This window comes from Ochotona princeps, chromosome 14, assembly GCF_030435755.1.
Source record: "Ochotona princeps isolate mOchPri1 chromosome 14, mOchPri1.hap1, whole genome shotgun sequence".
In the NCBI taxonomy this organism is placed as follows: domain Eukaryota; kingdom Metazoa; phylum Chordata; class Mammalia; order Lagomorpha; family Ochotonidae; genus Ochotona; species Ochotona princeps.
The window spans coordinates 48,739,894-48,763,482 of NC_080845.1; the positions used below are offsets into that span (position 1 = coordinate 48,739,894).

General features: G+C 36.7%; 1 protein-coding gene across 5 annotated transcripts in view; it reads left to right on the forward strand.

Annotated features, from left to right (window-relative positions):
* MPDZ (multiple PDZ domain crumbs cell polarity complex component) overlaps positions 1 to 23,589 on the forward strand; it is a 153,911-nt gene that overhangs the window by 34,539 nt on the left and 95,783 nt on the right. For all 5 annotated transcript variants that reach the window (XM_058672357.1, XM_058672353.1, XM_058672355.1 and 2 more), the window contains exons 4-7: positions 16,316 to 16,525; positions 17,395 to 17,534; positions 18,136 to 18,349; positions 19,079 to 19,207. In XM_058672357.1, coding sequence (XP_058528340.1) covers positions 16,316 to 16,525; positions 17,395 to 17,534; positions 18,136 to 18,349; positions 19,079 to 19,207 — 693 coding nt within the window. The remainder of the gene's footprint in view (positions 1 to 16,315; positions 16,526 to 17,394; positions 17,535 to 18,135; positions 18,350 to 19,078; positions 19,208 to 23,589) is intronic.

Here is a 23,589-nt window from a genome sequence, read left to right on the forward strand (position 1 = left end):
ATGTGCCATTTAAATATTGTCAAAAATATTAACAGGTCTGAGAGTATAATTGATGCCTCTGCTTAACTCTGCCACTATGTGTATTGTTCTAACCGCCAGCTAAAAGGATGTATGCTATTAAACCTGAATCATCTCTGATAGCTTCAGTTTATTTTCTACTGTATGATTCCTGTGTAAGTGAAGAGAGGGTAAAAAAAAATGAATTGTGACTATGTGTCAGTGATCTGTCAAATACAGGTTCTCAAGTAATGTCCTCGCTGTCACCCAGTCATCACAGCTAATAACTACAAGGCTTCATGCGTATTCATGACAAAAATCCAGCCATTGTAGGGGAAATAAACATGTTAGCAGTTTAATAATAGAAACTTGTCAGCCTTGAGGATATTGGCTTTGCATATTTAATCTATGAAGTTTCTCCAGTCGATATAGGTGGATGTCACTTTCCTAATTAAATTATTGTCTTGCCTTATAAATTGACCACCGAAACTAAAGTAGTTGCTCTATCCTGAGTTATGGCATACCTAAGAATTGAAATGAATAATTTTGATATGATTTTAAGACCCACACTGTAGAAAGTGACATAGCAGAGATTATTTTTAAACCTATGGCATCAGAGACCGATTGTAGTTTTGGGGAAATTAAGTGCATGTCTCAGGTTTCAAAGGTTCCTTGTATGGGAAGGGAGCTCCTGGTTAGGGAGTGTTAGGAAAGACTGATGGTCAATAATCTCTAGTCTTTTTTATCTTTAGTTTTTTTGTTTTGCTGTTGCTTATTGAATATTTATTTCCATGTTTCTTGTTCATTGGCTTTCCTCTCAAAAAATGTTGGTGTGTAGTGCTATTGTCTCTCTCTTTTCTCTTTCTATCTATACATATAATGTACACAAACTATTTAAGCCAGATTTTTTTGGTAGACTTTGTGATACTATAGGAAGATGTTGGATTCATACAGAATCAATGTTGAAAGTTACTGTGCAGTCAGTGTTAGAAGTAGTTATGTTGCTTTTGTTCTTGAAATGTAATTTTTATGGTATTATATCTCTATGCAAGTTAAGTTTTGCTTACTCACATATATAGTAAGAATTTGAAGTGACTTGTGATGATAAAACATTGAATAATGAAGTCAATATATAAAAAATCAGAAAAATAAATCAGAATTACATAAGGCAAGGAACTCAGGTCAACTGAGCCAAGGCATAAAAACGAACTGAAGCGTTATATAGTATTAAGTGTGAGGCATCATTCTAGGAAATGAAATTACTTTAATAACGGGAGGATTAGCTTATGGGTGCTTTTATTAAAGGCTCATATTCCTTTATTAATACATTTCTGTTGACTACCAAAAATCAGTCAAATATAAGGAGTAGTAGGATCAAGGTCCTCACATCTAGAAGGGAAAATCGGTAAAGAAGACATGGGAAAACAGGAAGGTGGGAAGGAAGAATACTAACTTTGGAAGAAAACTTCACCCTGGAGGCAATGACATGTAAAGTAAGTCTTGAAAACCGAGCTTGAGTTTCCTTCAGAGGAGCGAGGCTGGGGGGTTAGGGGGCATTTCTTCAGGTGGAGGGAATGGTGTTTATAACGTTAGGGGAAACCATCCACAGAGCATGATTTGCACACTGTCCCTTTCCCAGGGACATCTGGAGTCACTTTTGATTGTAAGGAAGCTACCATCGGCATGTAATAGGTTGAGTTCACAGATTTTGCTGAACATTCTTCACTGTGCAACACAGTGTTTCCTCTCTCCCTCCCAACAAGTAGCAAATGAATTTATGATGTCCCCAGTGCTGAACATCTAGCATTACATGTGAGGTATTGGCAGGAAAGAAAATTCAGGAGCCAGATTGGGAAGGACCTATTCAGGTTTTTTTTTTTTCAAGTTTTTGTCTTTGTTGTTTTGTCTTCAGCTTCTGAGGAAATTTCCACTCCCCCCACCCCATATTCCTCCTGACTCCCCAATCCTCTCCACAGTTTTATTTTTTTTAGCTTTTTTTCACTGTGTCCAAAATGATGTTTTCATAAGTAAATTTTTTTAAAGATTTATTTTTATTACAAAGTCAGATATACAGAGAGGAGGAGAGACAGATAGTGAGATCTTCCATCCGATGATTCACTCCCCAAGTGACTGCAGTGGTTGGTTCTGCGCCAATCCGAAGCCAGAAACCAGGAACCTCTTCTGGGTCTCCCACGCGGGTGCAGGGTCCCAATGCCTTGGGCCGTCCTCGACTGCTTTCCCAGGCCACAAGCAGGGAGCTGGATGGGAAGTGGAGCTGCCGGGATTAGAACCGGCACCCATATGGGATCCCGGGGCATTCAAGGTGAGGACTTTAGCCACTAGGCCATGCCACCGGGCCCGATAAGTAAATTATTTTATAAGTAAATTAATGATGTTTTGTAAATAAAAGCTTCAATTGTAATAATCAAATATATATGAATTACTTTTCAAAGGCCACCTGTTTTATCTTCCCATTAGCAAGAATACCACCTTCTATATTCATTTAATGATTGTTTTTCTATATAGATTATTGAGATATGTATTATTTGTATATATGTGTGTGCAGCATTTTCCGTTGCTGTCTTGCAGATATTCAATATAAAATTCAGATATATGAGATAAGCAGCGAGCATTTGCTCAAACACATGTCCTCGGCATGGACGTAGAATCTTTGTTCTGTAGATACAGACTCATAAAATGGCTGGCTCAAGTTCATGGCTGCAGCTTTGAGTAGCGTCAACTGCAGCTTTCAGGAATAGCATCAGCATCAGCTTGATCTTTTTTTTTTTCAGTTTGGTGGAGAGATGAAAAACTTTTGTGATTGAACATTTTATTGCTCAGTTTTGACTGTGGCAAATGTGAAGGATGCTGTTCTGTGTGAATCAAGCCTTCAAGAGCGGAGATGCCTATGTCGCACCAGGCTGATTTTATTACTTCTCATGTAAATGGCAAAAATTTGACCCTCTTGTTATGGTTTCTAGTTTGAGACAAGTGATTCATCTGTAAGCTTACCATCAGGAAAGAGGAAGTGAACATCTAAATTGAATTATGTATTGGAATTAAGAAGAGGAGAAGGACAGAAAGAAAACATGCAGTGATCCCATTAGCAGAAATCTAAAATGGGAATGGAATTCCTCCCTGTTGATATTATGAAAATAAAAATGATTTGTATTGCCCTTGGACTTGTTTTGCTGTTCTGACAGATTGATGTAGCTGCTCAACAGGAAAGGTTCTCCCTTGTTTCTGGTGACTCCATTATACATTATCTAGGCAATGTTAGGAGGAGTGATTCTTAGGCTTTTACGTTTACTGTTAAGTTTATTTACTGTAGGAAAATCTCAAATACGTTATTTTTGGTACAATAACAGCTTTTAAATGTTTGTTCCTTGAATTAAAAGTTTGCAAATATAGAGCCATTGAATGGACTAAAAATTTGGGCTTTTTTTCCCCTTGGGCAAGAAGGCACTGTTCAAGCTTTTTATATCGAGCTGGATTAAAATACAACACCAACTTGCTATTGGGTATGCATGCATGTCTAAAACAACAAATGGTGCTAATTGTATGGTATTTTTGTGACAAAATGAAATGGTCTTTGAAGAAGAAAGAAAAAGTGTGAAATTTACCAGGTATAATCTAAGTGAGTATTTTTAACCCAAAAATTTAAGAACAATGAAATATCTTCTATTTGAAGCTGGAACTAAAGCAGTTACCTTCATGAGGCTCACCTGTGCAATGCCCTTTGTCCTGTTGCACGTGTTCATTGGCTCTAGGAAACTGGTTTTATCCTCATTTTATTTAGTGAGAAACTTGGGGCTTAGTGAGGTTCTGTAATTTTTTCTGGACTACGCATTTAGGAGAAGAACTCAGGTCTGAAACTAAAACAGTGATTTTTTTTGTTTGTTTCACTTTTACATTGCTTCTGAATCCTTTAGTCTTCAAGTAAAGAGCAAATAAAATGAAAGTAACATTTCAGAGGATATCATATAGAGTCAAAGTCATTATGCTTTGTCATTTCTCCTCTAAATTTGTCATTTCTCTTTTAAGTTTTAGTAGGAAAGTATTATAAAAAGCCAACACTTTTATTCTGATGTTACTTGTAGTTTTTGTAGATTTTAAGGGTCAAGTATACAAGGTAGTGGTGGGATTGAGAGGCAGTGTGACCGATAATATCTTATGTCCATTCCATAGAATTGATGCTTGCGTGTTGGGTTCATTTTGCATTATTTTTTTCTGAAGAGATTGTAAACAATCAGTTTGGTCTTCTGAAATGTGAGACTGGTGGGAAGAACACCACAACACTTCGGATGTCATTTGTGTTTCAGAATGTTTCAGTTACTGAAATATCGACTGGGTTTCAAACAGATCAGTGTATTTAATTTTGATACTTTTGGTGCTTTGAGGTAGAACATGTCATCATACTCAAAAAGAATCTGATGTTCGGTCAAGTAGGAAGCTCATTACATGTTTTAAAAATCATGGAAGAGTGGCATTGTTTTAGATTTTTTCACATTCTTCCACTTTTGTGTGTGTGTATGTGTGTGTGTATCCATATTTAATTTGTTTGTATTTGTAGCTTTAGTTGATACACATGGAGAAAAGTCTGACTTCACACAAATCTGCAGTCTGAGAATTGAGGCAGGATGTAGCTTTTTAGGATAATTGTTCATGTCTCCATTTGATAATGTACCAAAACTTGTGATAGTTGCTTACAAGCTAATTGGAATGTAGAATCTGAAATCAAAGCCATGCATATTTTATACTTTTGTTACCATCACGTCTGCTTGCCTCTCTTGGCCTGAAGCACAATTTTGTATCTCATTGGCCGTTTAAAAAAATCTGAAAAGTGGAAAAATGACATTTCCTATTTTATTATATAATATAGCATTATACTTGCTAATGTCATTGGGATCTTATCCACAAAGTCTGTAAGTTATGGAGAGGTGTCAGGCACACTGTGTCAGATACAAATGTTGCACAATTCTAATTTTCGCTGGCAAGTCCAAATCTTACTATTTGCAACAATTGCTGTCAGTTGTTTTCCTGAAAAGTGTCATGCTCATTTTGTTTACTGTTTGAAAAAAAAAGTTCTTCATATATCAGGTATAGTTAACCATAACATTTTTTGGGTCATTTTTTCAAGTGTGATACTTATAAAAAAAAGTGGCTATTTCAGCTTGCAACTCAAAATGCTTTTTTCTAAGTGCTTTTTTCTAAGACAGCCATATATTTTAATTATGTAGAGGAAATGTATTTTGTTTCACTACAATTTTGAATCTTGACTATTAAAATGACATACTCTTAAAAATAAGATTTTAAAAATTGAAAGTTTTTTTCTACTGTATCCAGAAATACTTAGTTTTATTTAAAGGATGGAGACTGTTGCTTTTTATGAGAGGTATTGACAAAAATATATGTTCTGTTTTTTTTCGTTTTTCCAATTATAGCAATACTAAGCAATAAAACTTCTACCAAAAAAAATCAAAGATGATTGAAAAAGAGCTCTTAATTTTTGAAATTAGATCTCAGTAGAAGCTATAGGAATAGGTTTTGAAAAAAGTCCAGTTAACATACTTTACTTCATTATAGGACTTCTATTTTTTTTTTCTATTTGCAAACTTATATTTCTTTTGTGACAGTAGTGAAAGGAGTCTAGAGCAAAACAGACTGGTTTAGCTTCACATTATTTTTCAATCTTTGCCTCCAAATTTAGATTTGTAGTTTATGAAATTGGAAGAAATAATAATCTTTCATTTAACAGTATTTCTAGAAGTTCTGCTTTTGAACCTTTCTTAAAATAACATTAACTTATAAATGGACTACTCTTCATCATGTTGCATGGGTAGATATTTTAGTGGAGGAAGACTTGTGGATTGCTTTTAATTATTTTAAATTTTGTGATTGTAAGAATGAATAAAATCTTCATAGATGCGAGTCTTGCGTCAAAATTTTGTCATTATAAAATAACAAACTTCTAGATGACAAAATAGTATAAAAACATAAAAGTCTGTAGTTTTGTACTTGATCTTGCCACTTAATAGGCAACAACCCTCTGCCTTGTTTTGAACAGAGTATTGATCATCAATATGCAATATACATTCTGTATATCAAAATGGAAAGTCCATGGGGCTGGCGGAGTGGCTTGGCTGACGAATCCACCTGCGTTGCTGGTATCCCACCTGTGCTCTGGCTCGAGTGCCTGCTGCTCTACTTTTGGTCCAGCTAGCAGCTAATGGCCTGGGAAAACAGCTGAGAAATGGCTCAAGGCCTTGGCTCCCTAGAAGAACATGCTGGCTCCTGGCTTCAGACCAACACAGCTCTGGTCATTGCGGCCATTTGAGGCATGAACCAATGGATGGAAGATCTCTTTCACTCAAATATTGCTTTCTCTCAATTATGACTTTTAAGTAAAGTAAATGAATCTTCAAAAAGGAGAAAAGTCAAAAATTCTATATGCTCTTAATTAATTCCCTTCCTTAGATTTTAAGTCTTTATTGTCTTTCATTTTACATTTTATAGTTGGTACTTTATTCTTTTTATCACTGGAGAATTTCAGAATAAATATGCCACAGACACTGGGCATGTGCATCTAAGTAGGGGCAAGTTTTACATCTTGATTACTCAGAATAACTCCTTAAACATTCTTGAGCTGAGGAATTACTTTCCAAATGTAATACTTTTGTCTTTTAAATTTATCATCCAACAATGGTCAAAGATTACTTTAAGAATAACTACAAATTATAACTTGGGATTTAGACCATGCTTGTTTTGCTATTTGAGAATTCATAGCCATGAAAGGAAATATGTCTTATCTGAGTAGTTGAGTGTACTAAGTCTTAGAGTAAGTTTATAGGATATGTTGGGGAGACCGTTCTATCTCTGTCACATATTACCATATGTCAGATATTGTAGGTACTATGTAAATGCTTGGACATATGAAAGGTAGGTCTAATAGATTTTGTAGAATGAAGCTGCTTTTTATCTGAAAAATGTTTTTCTCAAAACTCACTGCTCCATTTTCTAGCTTGTGTGGTTCTCAATCTATAAGCTACTTTATGTTCAGAAGAGTCTTGTCATATTAAGCTAATCCCTTTTGAACGTGCAATTCAATTTCTTTAATTAGCTTTAAAAATTAGGATCATTAAATCAGAGTGCCACCATCGATTACTGCGCATGGTTTTGCTTGTTCAATAATACATCAGAGCCAAACTGCTGTTTCACTGAAAGATTTATGGGAATGGAAGCCTCTTTAGGTTTCAAGCATGAAATGTAGTACTATTATGTGGAAAACATTTTTTCTCCTGTGATTGGATTCATGTTAGGTGTTGTATTTCATTCAGTATTTTCAGTGTCCTACCCATCTTTGCATTTCATATTTGGGCTCAATTCCAGGAAGTGTTTTATAACATTTTTGTAAATTCACAAGAAATTTCTTGCTCTACAAGAAGGAAAGACAAGGTGTGGATTAGTTTTTAAAAGTCTGCATTTCTGAGAGTTGCACCTGTTACAACTACCTCCGCAGCGTGCTTTGTTATTTCCACATGTTAAAGGGTAGCAAATAAATTAAAAATTGAGAAATCAAAAAGGAATCTTTGTTTCTAGTTTTGTTTAAAAACTAGCAAAATCAAGACTAATAAATAATGATCCTTTTTCTAGTTAATAATTCAAGACAACATACATTTTATGTTTTGGATGACGGAAATAAAAATCCATCAAATGTATCCATTTTATTCTTTTATGGGTCATTTTATTCTTGCTTCCGTGCTATGCATTCAGAATTACCCAAAATGATAGGACCATAAGCCAAGCTTGTATAATCTGTATAAATATGCTGTAGGAAACTAAACTTGATCCTGAGCAGTTTGTTAGTTGAATGGGCACCTCTGGAAAGATTGATGGTAACCATTAAAATTGAGCAAATAACCAGAGCGATACATGAAATAGAAGAAGCCAATATTTCAGTATTTTGCAATAGGTTAAATGACTCTATATATTTTAAATATTTTCTGTGCCAAATTGTATGTATCCTATTATATTTGTAGGGTCAAAATATTGAAACCATTGATCTATTTAGTTCTCAAGTGGCAGTGATTTTAGAGCATAGAGTGTTGTTGAAAAAAGATGAAAGCAGTTTATAATTTTGAATGTTCACAATTACATCAGCTACATACCTGTGTTTTAGTGTAAATTTATAACATAGTAGTCATTTTTTTCTTTATAATTTTGTATGGAATGAAATGACTAAAAGCAGTATGTATGATCTTTGAGGAAGAAAAGTACAAATCGGGAATGGAAGTTAAAACATCTTTGCCCAGAATTATTCTTTACTCAAAAATTAAGTCTGGGAATGGGAATTAAGTAGCTGCACGCGCATCAAGCCCAGGCAGTGTATTCCACTGAAGTAATATGCAAAGCTTCATTTTTACTTCTCCAGCTCTATATTCACTTTGGGGAGAATTCCTGATCAGAAATGTATAGCTTGATAAAAAGTCTGCTGCTTCTGCTTGATTTCTTTAGATATGTGTTTGTCTGTCATTCATTGGAGTGCATTGGATTTGGTTCTCTGATGATATGACTTATTTTGCAACCTTCAACAAATATTAATAAATGGGACCTGGCACAGTAGCCTAGCAGCTATAGTCATCACCTTGAATGTGCTTGGATCCCATGTGGGTGCTGGTTCATGTCCAGCGGCCCCACTTCCCATCCAGCTCCCCCTTCTTGTGACCTGGGTAAGCAGTCAAGGACAGCGCAAGGCCTGGGGCCTTGCTCCCATATGGGAGGTTTGGAAGAAGCTGCTGGTTTCTGGCTGTAGTTCGGCTTCCCCTCCGGCCATTGTGGTCACTTGGGAGTGAACCAGCAGATGGAAGATCTTCCTCTCTATCTCTCTTTTTCTGTGTAAAATCTGACTTTCCAGTAAAAATGAATAAATCAAAAAAATTAATAAATAGCATCCACTAAAGAGAAATTGTATAATTGAAGGAATTATTATAAATAATACATAAGCATTATTCCTCCCCTAAATTAAAATGCAGAAAGTTACCTATGCTCATTATTAGTACACTTCTGTGTTCCCTAACCAACTTTCTTGCTGAAATGAACCGCTGTTTTCACTTTTATCTCATAGGGAAGCATTTGAATTTCATGTAAGTACATTCTGTGAGTAATACACACGCCTGTGTCCTGCTTTATAGTTTTAACTTGGTGAGATTCATTTGTGTTTTTGTTTTTGCTGTAATTGTTTCTTATTTTCCAGTAGCTGAATATACTAGAATACATTTGCCCTCTTTTCAGTTTCCCCCTTTGCTTGGATTTAATATAAAATGAAATTGTTGTGAGCATTTAAACTTTTTTAATTTTATAAGTATGGGAATGTCTTGGATGTTTTATAAAGAACCAAATTTCTTGGTTCTGGAATACATAAAAGTGGAATTTCCCCCTGTAATATACTTAGGACCGAAAGTGTTTCAAATATTGATTATTTTAGGATATTTGGAATATTCTCATATAATGAGCTGCTTTGGAGACAGGATTCAAGTCCAAAAACAAAATACTTTATGTTTCCTCTACACCTTATGCACATAGCCTAAAGGTGACTTTCCACACAAGGTTAGGTTTGGAATTTTCCACCTGTGGTATCATGTTGGCACTCAAGAAGTTATAGATTTTAAATTACTTTGTGTTTTCAGATTGGAATCACTTAGCACTGAATTTAGCATTAGTAGACCCTGTCAAACTTTTTCAGATTAGTTATGGATCAATTATTTTTTTAATCATATATGAACATTTTTTGTTCCACATTATTGTATTGATATATTACTACTGTCAGTTTAAATGTACTTTTTGCCAATTTTAGCCTTTGTGCAAGTATGTTGTAATACTAAGTTATTGCTTTAATTTCCACCTTTTTATGGTTCTTAAAGATTCATTTGTTTTTATTGGAAAATCAGATTTTACAGAGATGAGGGAGACAGAGAGGAAGATCTTCCATCTGCTGGTTCACTCCCCAAGTGGCCATAATGGCCAGAACTAAGCCGATCTGAAGCCAGAAGCCCAGAGCTTCTTCCGGGTCTCCCAAAGTGCAGGGTCCCAAGGCTTTGGGCTGTTCTTGGTTGCTTTCCCAGGCGACAAGCAGGGAGCTGGATGGGAAGTGGGGTTGTTAGGATTAGAACTGGTGCCCATATGGGATCCTGGTGTGTACAAAGTAAGGACTTTAGCCAGTAGGCTACTGCGTGGGCCCTGCACCTTCTTGATGACTAATGTTATTCATTATTTCTTAATTGTTGTCTGGTCATGTAAGTATTTATAATTTGCCAGTCATTTTCTTAATGGTTTACAACAATTCTGGGCACATATTTAATACGATTTCTTTGATGGGCATTGTGCGCATCTATTGTAACCCCCCTTTTGTTTTGCCTTTTAACTTTTTAATCATATTGTTTAATGATCACAATTTATCTTCTTATATTTGAGTTTCTCAAACTGTTTATTAATTGACATTAACTTACTTGTTTGTTTTGCTACTACTTAAAAAGAAATCTTTGGCTAGGCCAAGAATTTAGTTAAAGCTTTTATCTCAAAAGTTTATTGATTTACATCCTAAAATTTGGATATGGTAGGAAGTACAGTTAAAGTGTTTATGTATGGGGCCAGCATGGTGGTACAGTGGATGAGCTGCCACTTTGAGTGTCAGTTTCCCATACTGAGTGCCGGCTGCTGTTTTGTCGCAGCTTCCTATTAATGTGCCAGGGAATGCGGTAGATGATGGCTCAAACACATGCATTTTTGTCACTAGTGTTGGAGATCAGATGAAGTTCTTGATTCCTGGATCAACTTGGCCTAGAACTAACTGTTGTGGCCATTTGGGGAGTGAACCAGTGGTGGGTGAGAGATAGGTCTGTCTCTGTCTCTCTCCTATACTGCCTTTCAGACAAATAAATAGATGCATAAATAGATCTTTAAAATTTAAAATAAAAATATGTGGATATGGATGTTTATCATTCTGTTAAACATTTATTTGACCCAGGACCATTTATTCAAACTAAGTTCTTTTTGCTATACACCTATACTCTTCTTGTAAATCCAGTAATCATGCCTGTATAGATCAATTTCTGAATCTTTTTTCTTAGAGAAAATAACTATTTTTCTAATACTTGATTTTATATTCCACCAGCCTTACTAAATTCATTTATCCATGGGAATAAACGGTTCTAGTTTCATTTTGATTCTCATGGTTCACAAATATGTATAAAGACGTATTAAATAAACCAACACTATCATTATGTCTTTAAATATTTTAATACTTTTCTTCATCACATTACCTGAAATTTTGAGTCTTCTATTAAGTAGAATTGCTGATACTGTGGATTTAAGTCTCTTTTTTCCCCTACCGTCTTTTGATGGTAGCTAGATGGGAATATGCTGTCCGTTGTTTTCCTGTAGGATATGTTAACTGGGAGCAGAACATTCTTTGTGCATTCAGATTGTTCAGTTAACACTCCTTCCAGCTAGATTTAGTTTGAGGTTTAGATTTAGTTTGAGGTAAAGCACTGAGGAACTGTCTCACATAAATCTAGACACTTTCCTCAATCAAGTTCTATTTTAAATGCCCAAATACAGGATGACTCTTTAAAGATACTAACATTTTTTAAAAAATTAACCTATTCTGTGAGCAAGGTTTATCTTTCAAGAAGGTAGCGGCATCTCCTTTTTTGAGCCATATTGAAGAAAACCTTACCTGTATTTCAAGGTGTTAATAACTGACTACCAAACATATTAGGCTAAAACAAAAGATATAGATATATAGATATATATAGATATATAGATATATATCTTTTGCAATGATTTCTGCTTTATCTGACCTTTTGGAAAAACCGAACCAATTAGATTGGTTCGGACTATGTAAGACATACTTCTCTTATGATACTTCTTTTATGATTCAAAATCATGAGTGGGTGTTTCATCTGCCTTTCACAAAATATTCACAAACCTTTCACTTGAATAAATTGCATCATCTTTATTTAAGTTATGTTTTAATAATAGCACCAATTAAAATCCATAAATCAGTTAGTGTAGTTTTATTTACTAAGCACATAAAAGCCCTTTGTAGACTGAGATACTCAGCCAGAAGTTCAACAACAAACAGATAATTATTTGGTGGCTTTTGCTCGCTTCCTTGCATCTTGCGTAAATTATACAGATTGTTTATCTGTATATAAACATCACCAGATACTTGTGTTTGCTTCTGTTTGTTTTGTATTCTATGAACCAGGGATGGGAGTCAAGATCTTTTTATTAAACATTTATAGCTTGTCTGCTATGAACAGACCCATCCAGGCAACTAAAATTCAATCTTGTTAATCAAAGAGAATCCTGAAAACCATTTTAGCTAATGGTCACAAAAGAATTATTAAGTATCTTTGTAAATTTGCCTATGTATGCCAATCTTAAGCAATTAAAAAGAAGATTTTGTATGATGAACTAATCAATTATGGTTTTAAATCATCTCTGATATTTTTTTTTCTTTAAGATATTTATTTATTTCATTGGAAAGGCAGATGCACAGAGAAAGATCTTCCATCCGCTGGTTTATTCCTCAAATGGCTGCAACTCTGGAGCTCATCAGATCCAAAGCCCGGAACTCCTTCCAGGTCTTCACTTAGGTGCTGGGTTCCTAGGACATGGGCCATCCCTGCTGCTTTCCCAGGCCATAACTGGAGAGCTGGTTGGGAACTGGAGCAGCTTACACACAAACAGTTGCCCATATGAGATGCTGGTGATTTGTAGGTGGGGGATTAGCCTGTTGAGCAACTGTGCTGGACCCTGTCTTAATTTTTATATTTTGTGAATCTCAAGTGCTGGAAGGAAGCAGGGGATTCCTTGACATTCATCAAACATTAGCAAATTAGTAGAAGACAGCTGATACGAACTGCTTTAATACAGTTCTCCTGTTGTACTGCTCCTGCTAACTTTATGCTTGGAATGCCTTAACACTTAGTCTTCCATAGTATCAGAGCTTTTACAGAATAGTTAATTTTATATATATAGTTTCCCTATTCTTGGAATATGATTTGTTCATTCTGACTTACCATAGCAGAAGTCCAAATATTTTTTCCTAAGCAAACATACCATCGGCATTAGCTCCTAGTGTGTGGGATCTTCAGCCTGTCACATATTTCGTTATGCCATCTGCTTCAACCTGAGTGGTGTATCTTCTGCTGGCAGACTTTACTGGTGTTGCCATGGCTCAGGATTAAAAAAAATCAATCTTGGCATCGGAAGCTTGCTTTTGAAAAAATAATAATTGATCATGCCTGCTGTAGATTTAAAAATAAGCATTTGAAAGGATTCCCAAAAGCCTGTTCTCAACACATTGATCTCTTTTTTTTCATCTGTGATTGTAGATAGCCAATAAAATAGTGGAATTTTTGGTAACTGTGGTAACTTAGGAAGTTGTTTTTTTATCTTATTTTTAAAGACAGGTAACAAACTCATGTATGGAATGGTGACATATTGTGAAACATCTGTCAGTGGATGCTTTTCAGATACTTTGTCATATACATGTGTATATATATGTATATATCTGTGTGTCTTGTGTATAGTAGGATAATAGGAATACCATGATGAAAAAAATGGCCAGGTCTCAGATTGCTTATTAGGTGTGTGAGTTTGCATTATTGTGTCGTCTGTGAAGTGAAGACATTTGTATTGGGAGGGTTTCTTAGGGAAAGTGGATCAGAGTAGATGTGTAAAAGCAGTAAGCATTTATCCTGAAAGTATTTTTCAGGAGGGAATGATAGTGAGAGTATAAGTCAGTGAGTCAGAAAGGGAGAAAGAGAATAAAATAACTACTACTACTACTAGTACTTCTTCTTCTTCTTATTATTATTATTTTGATTCATTCCCCAAATACATACAGTGCCTGGAGTTCTATTACACATAGGAGTAAGGAGGCCAAATGCTTGAACTTTTGCCTCTCAGATTCTGTATTAGTAAACAGGAACTGGGTCATCAGATCTTGGTATTCCAATGCGGAATACGAATGTCTTATTCACTCCTTGCTAAAACACAAAAATGTAAAGTCACATTTTTGATACCCTACAGAATTATGAAATTAGAATTGACTTACTGCTTTATTAATTATGAAACTTTAAATTACAGGACTTTGTCAACAGTGCAGGCAAATGATTTTTTTAATTCAAAATGGAACTGTCTCTTGTTCTTGTTGGTTCAGTCTGTACATCAGGGCATAGGACTGCAGATAACTGACCCTTCCCAGCACCTCTGATACCACCTGCAGGGAGCGGAGGTTTAATTATTTTTATTGAAAAGTCAGATATACAGAGAGAAGGAGAGACAGAGACAAAGATCTTGCTTCTGCTTGTTGACTCCCCAAGCAGCCACAATGGCTGGAGCCGAACTGATCTGAAGGCAAGAGACAGGAGCTTCTTCTGGGTCTCCCATGTGGATGCAGAGTCCCAAGGTTTTGGGCCGTCCTTGACTGCTTTCCCAGGCCACAAGCAGGGAGCTAAATGGGAAGTGGAGCATCAGGGACACAAAGGGCACCCATATGGGATCCTGGTGCTTGTAAGGATAAGGAGCCACTGAGCTATTGTGCCGGACCCCCATACAAAATGTTTTGAAATACTTTAATTCATGATTATGGTCTAGTGTCAGAGGAAGGTACAGCTTAGCTACAGCAGAAGAGATTTGTGGGATGAAGTGTGGTTTGGTTCCCGATGGGCAGGTTCTGTTTTTCTGGGGAAGCATTGAGTTTCCAGGATTTATGTGTGACAGTGTATATTAAGTATTGCAAACCTAGGGACCTCCCCCTAGTTTGGTGTCCAAAGTCTTATCTTTTTTTTTTTTTCTTAAATTAGGGTTTATTTCATAGGTATGACTGTGTGATTGTCCGTATGATTGAATAGACTCAGAAACTGGGCTTCTGTCAGAAGACCTGGTGGCCTCATGAGAAACAAAGGTACTCCAGTTGACTTGGGAGTTTCCAAGGTTTAGAAGTTACTTTTCAGTAGAAAGGAATGAAATCCCACTCTCCTTTGAACAAAGTGTTTATTTCACACAAGCAATGTGGAAAGCAAATGGCCTTCTAGAATCCCATCTAGGCAGTGCCATGGCAGAGGGGTGTGTAACAACAGGAAGAACTGTCACTGCGAGGCCCACTGGGCACCCCCATTCTGCGACAAGGTGGGCTTCGGAGGAAGCACAGACAGCGGCCCCATCCGGCAAGCAGATAACCAAGGCTTAACAATAGGAATCCTGGTGACAACGCTGTGTCTTCTCGTGGCTGGATTTGTGGTTTACGTCAAAAGAAAGACCTTGATCCGACTGCTGTTTACAAACAAGAAAACGACCTTTGAGAAGCTAAGGTGTGTGCGCCCTTCCCCGCCAGCCAGAAGCTCCCAACCTGGTCATCCTCGTCTCCTGCCCCTTGGGAAAGGGCTGATGAACAGGCAGCCACGTTCTAACACACCAAAGGACAGGACCAGGAGGCTGCCACAGTGCCCAGATGTTGACATCAGCAAACCCCTCAACCACCACCTCAATGTCCCCCAGCCCCAGTCACCCCAGCGAGTGCTCCCACCCCTCCACCAGGTCCCACGTGCACCCAGCGTCCCTGCCAAACCCCTGCCAGCCAACCCTGCACTCAGGCAAGCCCAGGGAACGTGCAAGCCCAGCCCTCCTCAGAGACCCCTGCCTGCGGACCCTTTGAGCAGGACGGCACGGCTACCCAGCAACTCAGCAAGGGCCCTGGCAGCCCAGGAGCCTGTGCGCCACCCTGTGCCTAGCAGACCTGCTCCTTACTGCCTACACCAAGTGCCCAGGTCCACCCCTGCCGCCACGTGGAGTGACAACCACCGCAACAGTGAAGACACAAGTTTGCACTATCTCAACTCCACCTGGAGTTATCTTGATACCAACCCTAGGACTCTTTTTTATGTTTCAAACAACAGTATCTTAAGAAAAAAAAAAAAAAAAAAAAAGGAATGAAATCCCACTCTTCCTTTGAACAAAGTGTTTATTTCACACAAGCAATGTGGAAAGCAAATGGCCTTCTAGAATCCCATGTATCAGAAATGACCAGCTTCTGGTCTTCAAGATGTTTAAACCACACACAAATGCCTCCTTTTAAGTGTGTATTAGTTTTGTGTAATATTTCCTGAAATATTTCTTGAAATAAAATTGATGAGTGAAAGAGTAGGATTATTTTGTAATTGCATCTGTACTTTATTATCATTCTTGGAATGGTTTCTATGAAACAGCTTATGGAATGTCAAAATTATTAAGAATCTGTTATTTGTAGGTGACCATTGCAAGCTGTACAACTTCAAATGTTGAATATGCCCACATTCCCCACGTCAATCCAGCTGTGCTTCCTACTCTGCAAAGTGAGTCATTTTCATTATCCCCAACCAATGGGCATATGGAAGCATTTACAAGATCTGGTAGTCCACACATCAACGGGAAAACTGCATCTGAGGAATTTGAGCAGCTGATTAAAAATATGGCCCAGGTAAGAGCATTTCTTTGTGTTTGTTGTGATAGGTATATAATTTACTGAAGAGTTTGGTCAAGCTCTGGATCATTTAAGGAATATAGTGACATTTATAACATCTGAGGATAGTATAACAAAAAAAAAGTTGATTTTTTTTTTAGTACATTTTTTGTTTTCCTAAATACTTGGTCATCATCTACTGCTGTCCCATGTGTATTGGAATGAAATTGGAGAGTGGGAGACAGCTGCAAAATGGCATAGCAGTCTAACTCTCCACTTGCAAGCACAGGCATCTCTATCGACACAGGTCATGTCCTGGCTGTTCCACTTCTGGTCCAGCCCTCTGCCTGTGGCCAGGAAAAGTCATGGGAAATGGCCTGAGATCACAGGCCCTGGTACCCGTGTGGGAGGCCAAGAATAAGCTCCTGGCTCCTGTTTTCTCATCAGCTCAGCTTTGGCCATTGTGATCATTTGGGGAGTGAACCAGTGAATGGAAGACTTCTCCATCTGCCTCTCCTTCTCTTTCTGTAAAAATCTGCCTTTCAAATAAAAAGTAATAAATAAATCTTAAAAAAAAAAAGGAAACTGGATCTGAAGTGGAATTACTGTAATTTTAACTGGCTTTTCGATAAGGTATGTTGATGTCACAGGTTGTGGCTTTGCTAAGCTGCAATGTTCTATCGTATTTTAAATTGAGCAATTGATGCTGTACTCTGGAACAAGTAAAATTTCCATTGTAGGGAGTGCATGCTACAAATGATTTCAAAACTTTTTTTTAAATTAAAAAAAAAAACAGTGCTGCTTAATAAGCTGATAAGAACTATTTTTTGTTTTTGTTTTTAGTAATTTACTCTTACTTTTTATTTCCTATTTTATTTTCTGACCAGGGTCGCCATGTAGAAGTTTTTGAGCTCCTCAAACCTGCATGTGGAGGCCTTGGATTTAGTGTTGTGGGTTTAAGAAGTGAAAACAGGGGAGAGCTGGGAATATTTGTACAAGAAATTCAGGAGGGCAGTGTGGCTCACAGGTGAGAGAGCTGCAGCGTCTTTCTGAGACCACATTCAGAAGATTTTGAAACGAGAAAATCAAGATCAGCAGAAAACCTGAGTAGGACCTACTAACAATCCATTTTTAGAAATGGTAACATTGTTGTGATCAACAGCAAGTGTTTTGAAATGAGATTAGCTTTTAAATACAGTCGTTAACTTAACTGCATTTTAGTAAGAAAATTTCAACATTATTTTCATTGTTATTAAATGAGCTATTTTTGATGAGATTTTAAAATTAGTAATCATTTATGAGAATTTGAGTCTTATGATTATCATAGCAACAAATCAATATATGCATCTACACTTTCATTTTTAAAAGAGCAATATTCAATATTTAATATGTAGGTTGAGTGAGCAGCTGAAATGATGAAGGCGTTTAAATGGGAATAGTTGATTAGGAAATAGCTTTGGAGCCACAGAATTCTACTGTATCTTTAAAAGTTGAGTTGCCTGCTAAAGCTTAAATTGGTGTGGAGATTAGAGAACAGAATTGAAAACAATCTGAAAGTAAATTTTAGAGAATGTCCTTTCCCTTGAGAACTGTCCAATGTCTTTCCCCACCTTTTCCATCCCTGATAGAGATGGAAGATTGAAGGAAACTGATCAGATCCTCGCTATCAACGGGCAGGCATTGGACGAAACAATCACTCACCAACAAGCTATCAGCATCCTGCAAAAAGCCAAAGATACTGTGCAGCTGGTTATTGCCAGAGGCACCCTGCCACAAATGATCAGCCCCGTGGTTTCCCGTTCTCCATCTGCAGCGAGCACAGTCTCGGCCCACTCGAACCCCGTGAGTACCCGAGGCTTTCAAGAGGAACCTGATCTGTTTTCTAGTTCTTTCTGGTTGTCATCAGGTTTCTGATGCCTGTAGATTCTTTGTGCTTCTTGAGTGTTTGCGTTTTTGTTCTTTTTTCTCAGCCTGGAGTATTTGTGTAATTATGAATCAAAAACAACCTTCAAAGACAACCTTTACTTTTCTTTGTGTAGTTTTTTTTTTAATTTGATGGCATTCCTTGCAAAACAGGAAAAGAAAAATTAACAGTAGTCCTTTAACAAAATCGATTTTATCTGTACGCAGATAGAATCTTGATTTGTAAATCATGCAATTATATTATTACAGTTAGCTGTCAATGACTTTAAGAAATCATGGAATTTGGAATCTTGCCCCAAGGCAGGATTATGGTGAAGACATTCATTATTGAGGGTGACAGGATTTGTGTGTGTGTGTCTTCCCCCCCAATTAAAGGAAATTCTTTTGGAATCTTGAAAGTCAGTGTCTATCAAACTGGTAAAATGCAGTCATTATACTGGTGTATTGACAATTTTAAGAAGGCTTGTAGCAGTAGTGGTAACAGGCTGTTTTAAGGGAGTGTATTAAACAAAGGGGCCATTGTTGGAGATCTTATCATGTCTTAATTCAGTTATTTGATGTTAATGAAACACTAATCCCCCAAATCTCTGATATGAAGTTTTAGTGTTTTATACGTTGTATAAGTTCTTATGGGAGTTTTGTTTTCAGGTTCACTGGCAGCATGTGGAAACTATTGAACTGGTGAATGATGGTTCTGGTCTGGGATTTGGCATCATAGGAGGAAAAGCAACTGGTGTGATAGTAAAAACCATTTTGCCTGGAGGGGTAGCTGATCAGGTGAGCCACTCCAGTATGTCTTCTATGGCATTTAAAGAATTAATTTTTAAAATGTATCTTTTAAAACTTCCTATGAAGAACAAACTTTGTCCCTAGATAATATCAAAGAATCTTCCGTTATATTGTGTTTACCATGAAAGTTTTTCTTACAATAGCGGGGATAAACCTTTAAAAAGTGACCTTCGTCTTAGGTACAATTCTAGAGCAGGGACTTAGCACTTTAGAATAAACAGAACAAAGGCAGGGTTGTAGGTTTTACTTTTGCTGATGTGGCTTCTCTTTGTTTTAGAAAAATCATATTTATGTTACTGTATGACCTATGAATCAGTGAAGGAATTAATAAGAAAACTTTTTGAAGAAATAAAACTAAAAACAAATATATTAAAACCCATGATACATAGCAAAAATAGTATTGAAAGAACTATTGAACTTGTATTTTGCATGAAGGTTGCCTTATCAGAGACAACGTATGGTATTTGTCCTTTTGGGATTGACTTATTGCACTGAGCACAGTGGTCATCAGTTGTGATCATTTGATTACAAATGTCTTTTTTAATGGCTGAGTAGTAGTCCATGGAGCAGATGTACCACAGTTTCTTTAAATACTCCTGTTTGGTTGGGATTCTGGGCTGTTTCCATGTCTTTGCTGTTGTAGATTGTGATGCTGTAGGTGTAGGATTACAGATTCTTTTCTCATACGCAGATTTCGTTTATTTTGAATTTATTCGTATGACAGATTAATTTCAGTTATCTTAACACTCTCCGTGCAGACTTCCATGGTACTTGTACTAGCCTGTACTTCCACCAACAGTGAAGGAGGGTATTTTTCTTCCCAGATCCACGCCAGCAAGTGTTATTAGCAGAGTTCTTAATGTAGGCCAATTTCACTAGAGTTAGGTGAGCATCAGTGTGGTTTTAGTCTGAGCATTCTTTCATATGTCTAATAGTCATTTGAATTTGTTCTTTTGAAAAGTATCTGTTCATTTCCTATGCCCGTTTGTTCACAGGGTTGTTTGCTTTGCTGTCGCTGATTTCATGAGCTCTTTGTAAATCCTGCATATTAGTCCCCTCTCAGCTGAGTAGTGTGCAGAGATTTTCTGCCATTCCGCTGGTTGCTGTTTCTTCACTTTGTTGATCGTTTTGTTTGTTTGTTTTTCTTGTTTGCTTTGCTTTTCAGAATTGCTCTCCAGAATCTTTTTGGTTTGATATACTCCCAATTGATTATTTTGTCTTTAACTGCCTGTACTCTTGGTGACTTTTGTAAGAAGTCTCCCTGTTCCTGTATCTGGGCAAGTACTTCCTGTGTTTTTCTCTAATAGGTTGATGATTTCTGGGTGCAGATTAGGGTGCTTGATCCATTTAGACTTGATTTCTGTATAAGGTGACATGTGGGGATTTTGCTTCGAACTTTTTTTTTTTATTATTTGTAATTCATTAATTACATTGTATTATGTGACACAGTTTCATAGGTACTTGGATTCTCCCCACCCCTCCCCAAACCCTCCAACCATGGTGGATTCCTCCACCTTGTTGCATAACCACAGCTCAAGTTCAGTTGAGATTCCCCCATTGCAAGCGTATACCAAACATAGAGTCCAGCATCTTATTGTCCCGTCAAGTTCAATGGCTTCTTAGGTATACCCTCTCTGGCCTGAAGACAGAGCCAGCAGAGTATCATCCCAATCAATTGAAAGCTACAACATACCATCAGCAAAAATTTACATCATTATGGAATTAATTGACACAGTAATGAGTAACCAATATGTTAAAAGTAAATGCGAGTTCCTAGCCACCTTCTGTGACCACCTCACTTACATTTCAATTTTAGTTTATACACATCATATAACATTCATAACATAACATGTTATACATAACATCGTGTCATCTTAAATTAAGGCAAACATGTGGTATTTAACCTTTTGGGATTGGCTCATTTCCCTTAGCATTATGGTTTCCAGTTTGGCCCATTTGGCCACAAAGAACTGCATTTTGTTTTTTTTAATAGCTGAGTAGTATTCCATGGAGTAGATGAACCATAGCTTTCTTATCCAATCCTCTGTTGATGGGCATTTTGGTTGCTTCCATGTTTTTGCAATTACTGATTGTGCTGCTGTGAACATAGGAGTGCATGTTGGTTTCTCATAAAACAATTGTTCTGGATATATTCCTAGGAGTGCTATTGCTGGATCATACGGTATGTTGATTTTGAGTTGTTTCAATATTCTCCATACTGATTTCCATAGAGGCTGTACCAGCCTGCAGCCCCACCAGCAGTGGAGTAGGGTTCCCTTTTCCCCGCAACCTCGCCAACAAGTGTTGTTGGTGCTTTTATTCATGTGGGCCAGTCTTACTGGCGTTAGGTGGTACCTCATTGATGTTTTAATTTGGATTTCCCTTATTGCCAGGGAACTTGAGCATTTTTTCATATGTTTATTTGCCATTTGGGTTTGTTCCTTTGTGAAGTGTTTGCCCATTTCCCGTGCCCATTTCTTTAGTGGCTTGTTTGTTTTGACATTTTGGTTATTTTGTAGCTCTTTGTATATTCTGGAGATTAGCCCTCTATCACCTATGTCGTGTGGGAAGATCTTCTCCCATTCTGTGGGTTGCCTTTTTACTTTGTTGATTGTTTCTCTAGCTGTACAGAAGCTTCTTAGTTTGATGAGGTCCCAATTGTTTATTTTGGTCTCGATTTCTACTGCTTTTGGAGTCTTTTTTAGGAAGTGAGGGCCTACCCCTAAGTGTTGCAGTGTGTTTCCAACATTTTCTTCCAAAAGTTTGAAGGTTTCTGGATTAGGGTGCTTGATCCATTTAGACCTGATTTCTGTATAAGGTGACATGTGGGGATTTTGCTTCGAACTTTTGAAAACTGCTACCCAATAGTCTCAAGAGCATCTGTTGAAGATCATGGATCATTTTCAATTTTTTTTTTGGTCAAAAATCAGTTGGCTATACATATGTGGGCTCCCTTCTGGGATTTCTATTCTGTTCCAGTCATCTTCTTCTGTTTCTATACCAGTACCAGACTGTTTTGATGACCTCTGCCATGTATTACTTCTTGAGGTCTGGAATTTTGATTCCTCCAGCTTGATTTTTATTCTTCAAGATAGCTTTGGTTCTTTGTCGTCTCTTGTGTTTCCAGCTGAACTTTTGTATCTTCTTTTCTATTTCTGAGAAGAATGTTGTTGGGATTTTAATTGGGAATGCATTAAATTTGTATATTACTTTTGGCAATATGGACATTTTGATGATGTTGATCCTGCCGATCTAGGAAAATGATCTCTCTATATTTTAATGTCTTCTATTTCTTTTTAAATGTTTTGTAATTTCCATTGTTAATGCTTTTCACACCTTTGGTTAGTTTAATTCTAACATTTTTAAGATTCCTTTCCACTATTTTAAAAAGGACTATACTTATAATTTTTTTTCTCCACCATGGATTTATTAGTGTATACTGGTGACATCAATGTGTGTGTATTAATTTTGTATCCTGCTGCACTGCCAAATTCTCTTATTCAGATGGTCTCTTTATTGAATCTTTTTGTTCTATGTAGAGATACATGTCATCTCTTCATGAAGGTTTTTTATTTTTTTTTTCATTTCTTCAGTGACACATTGGTCATTAAGTAGTATAATATTTAACTTCATGTTGTTGTAAATGTTATATTTTTCTTCCTGGTGTTGATTTTGTTTTATGGCTTTTCATTTAAAGGGATATGTAGTAACTATAATAGAGATTATCATATCCAGATGTGAAGATACAAGGCAGTATATATGACTACTTCCAAACCAAAGATGGACTCCCAATGAAACAGTTAAATATATTTTGACAATAGGATGCTAGACTCTCCATATTTGTCCATATCTACAATGTCAGGATATACTTTCATAGTGAAATGATGGGCTTAGGACTGTTTATTAAGGTTTATACTATAATAATATAGGGGATATCTATGGGGTGGAGGCAATTAGGGGAGGAGGTGAGGGAAATCCCAGAACCTATGCAACTCTCTCATAAGATAATAAAATAAATAATTTAAAAATCATATATATAACCCAAGTCAGCTGTTTTATAGTCACAAGATTTTATGGAAAAAGAATGCTGTAATATCAAGAGGAATCAGCAAGATTGATCTTTCCCCTGTAGTGAAGGATTGTAGATATCTTTGAATAGGAAGCAAAGGCTGGTTTTGTCACTAATAATAGTTCATTGAAGCATTGGCTTTTATAGTATATCTTATTGTTACAATACATGTGAGAACTTCTGTAATATATTTATTCACTATCATTTATCTTTTAGTTGACATATTTGGCTAGCTTAAAAAGCTTTTGCCTTAAGTATAAAACATATAAATCTGTTTTTACTCCTCAGTTATAACATATAT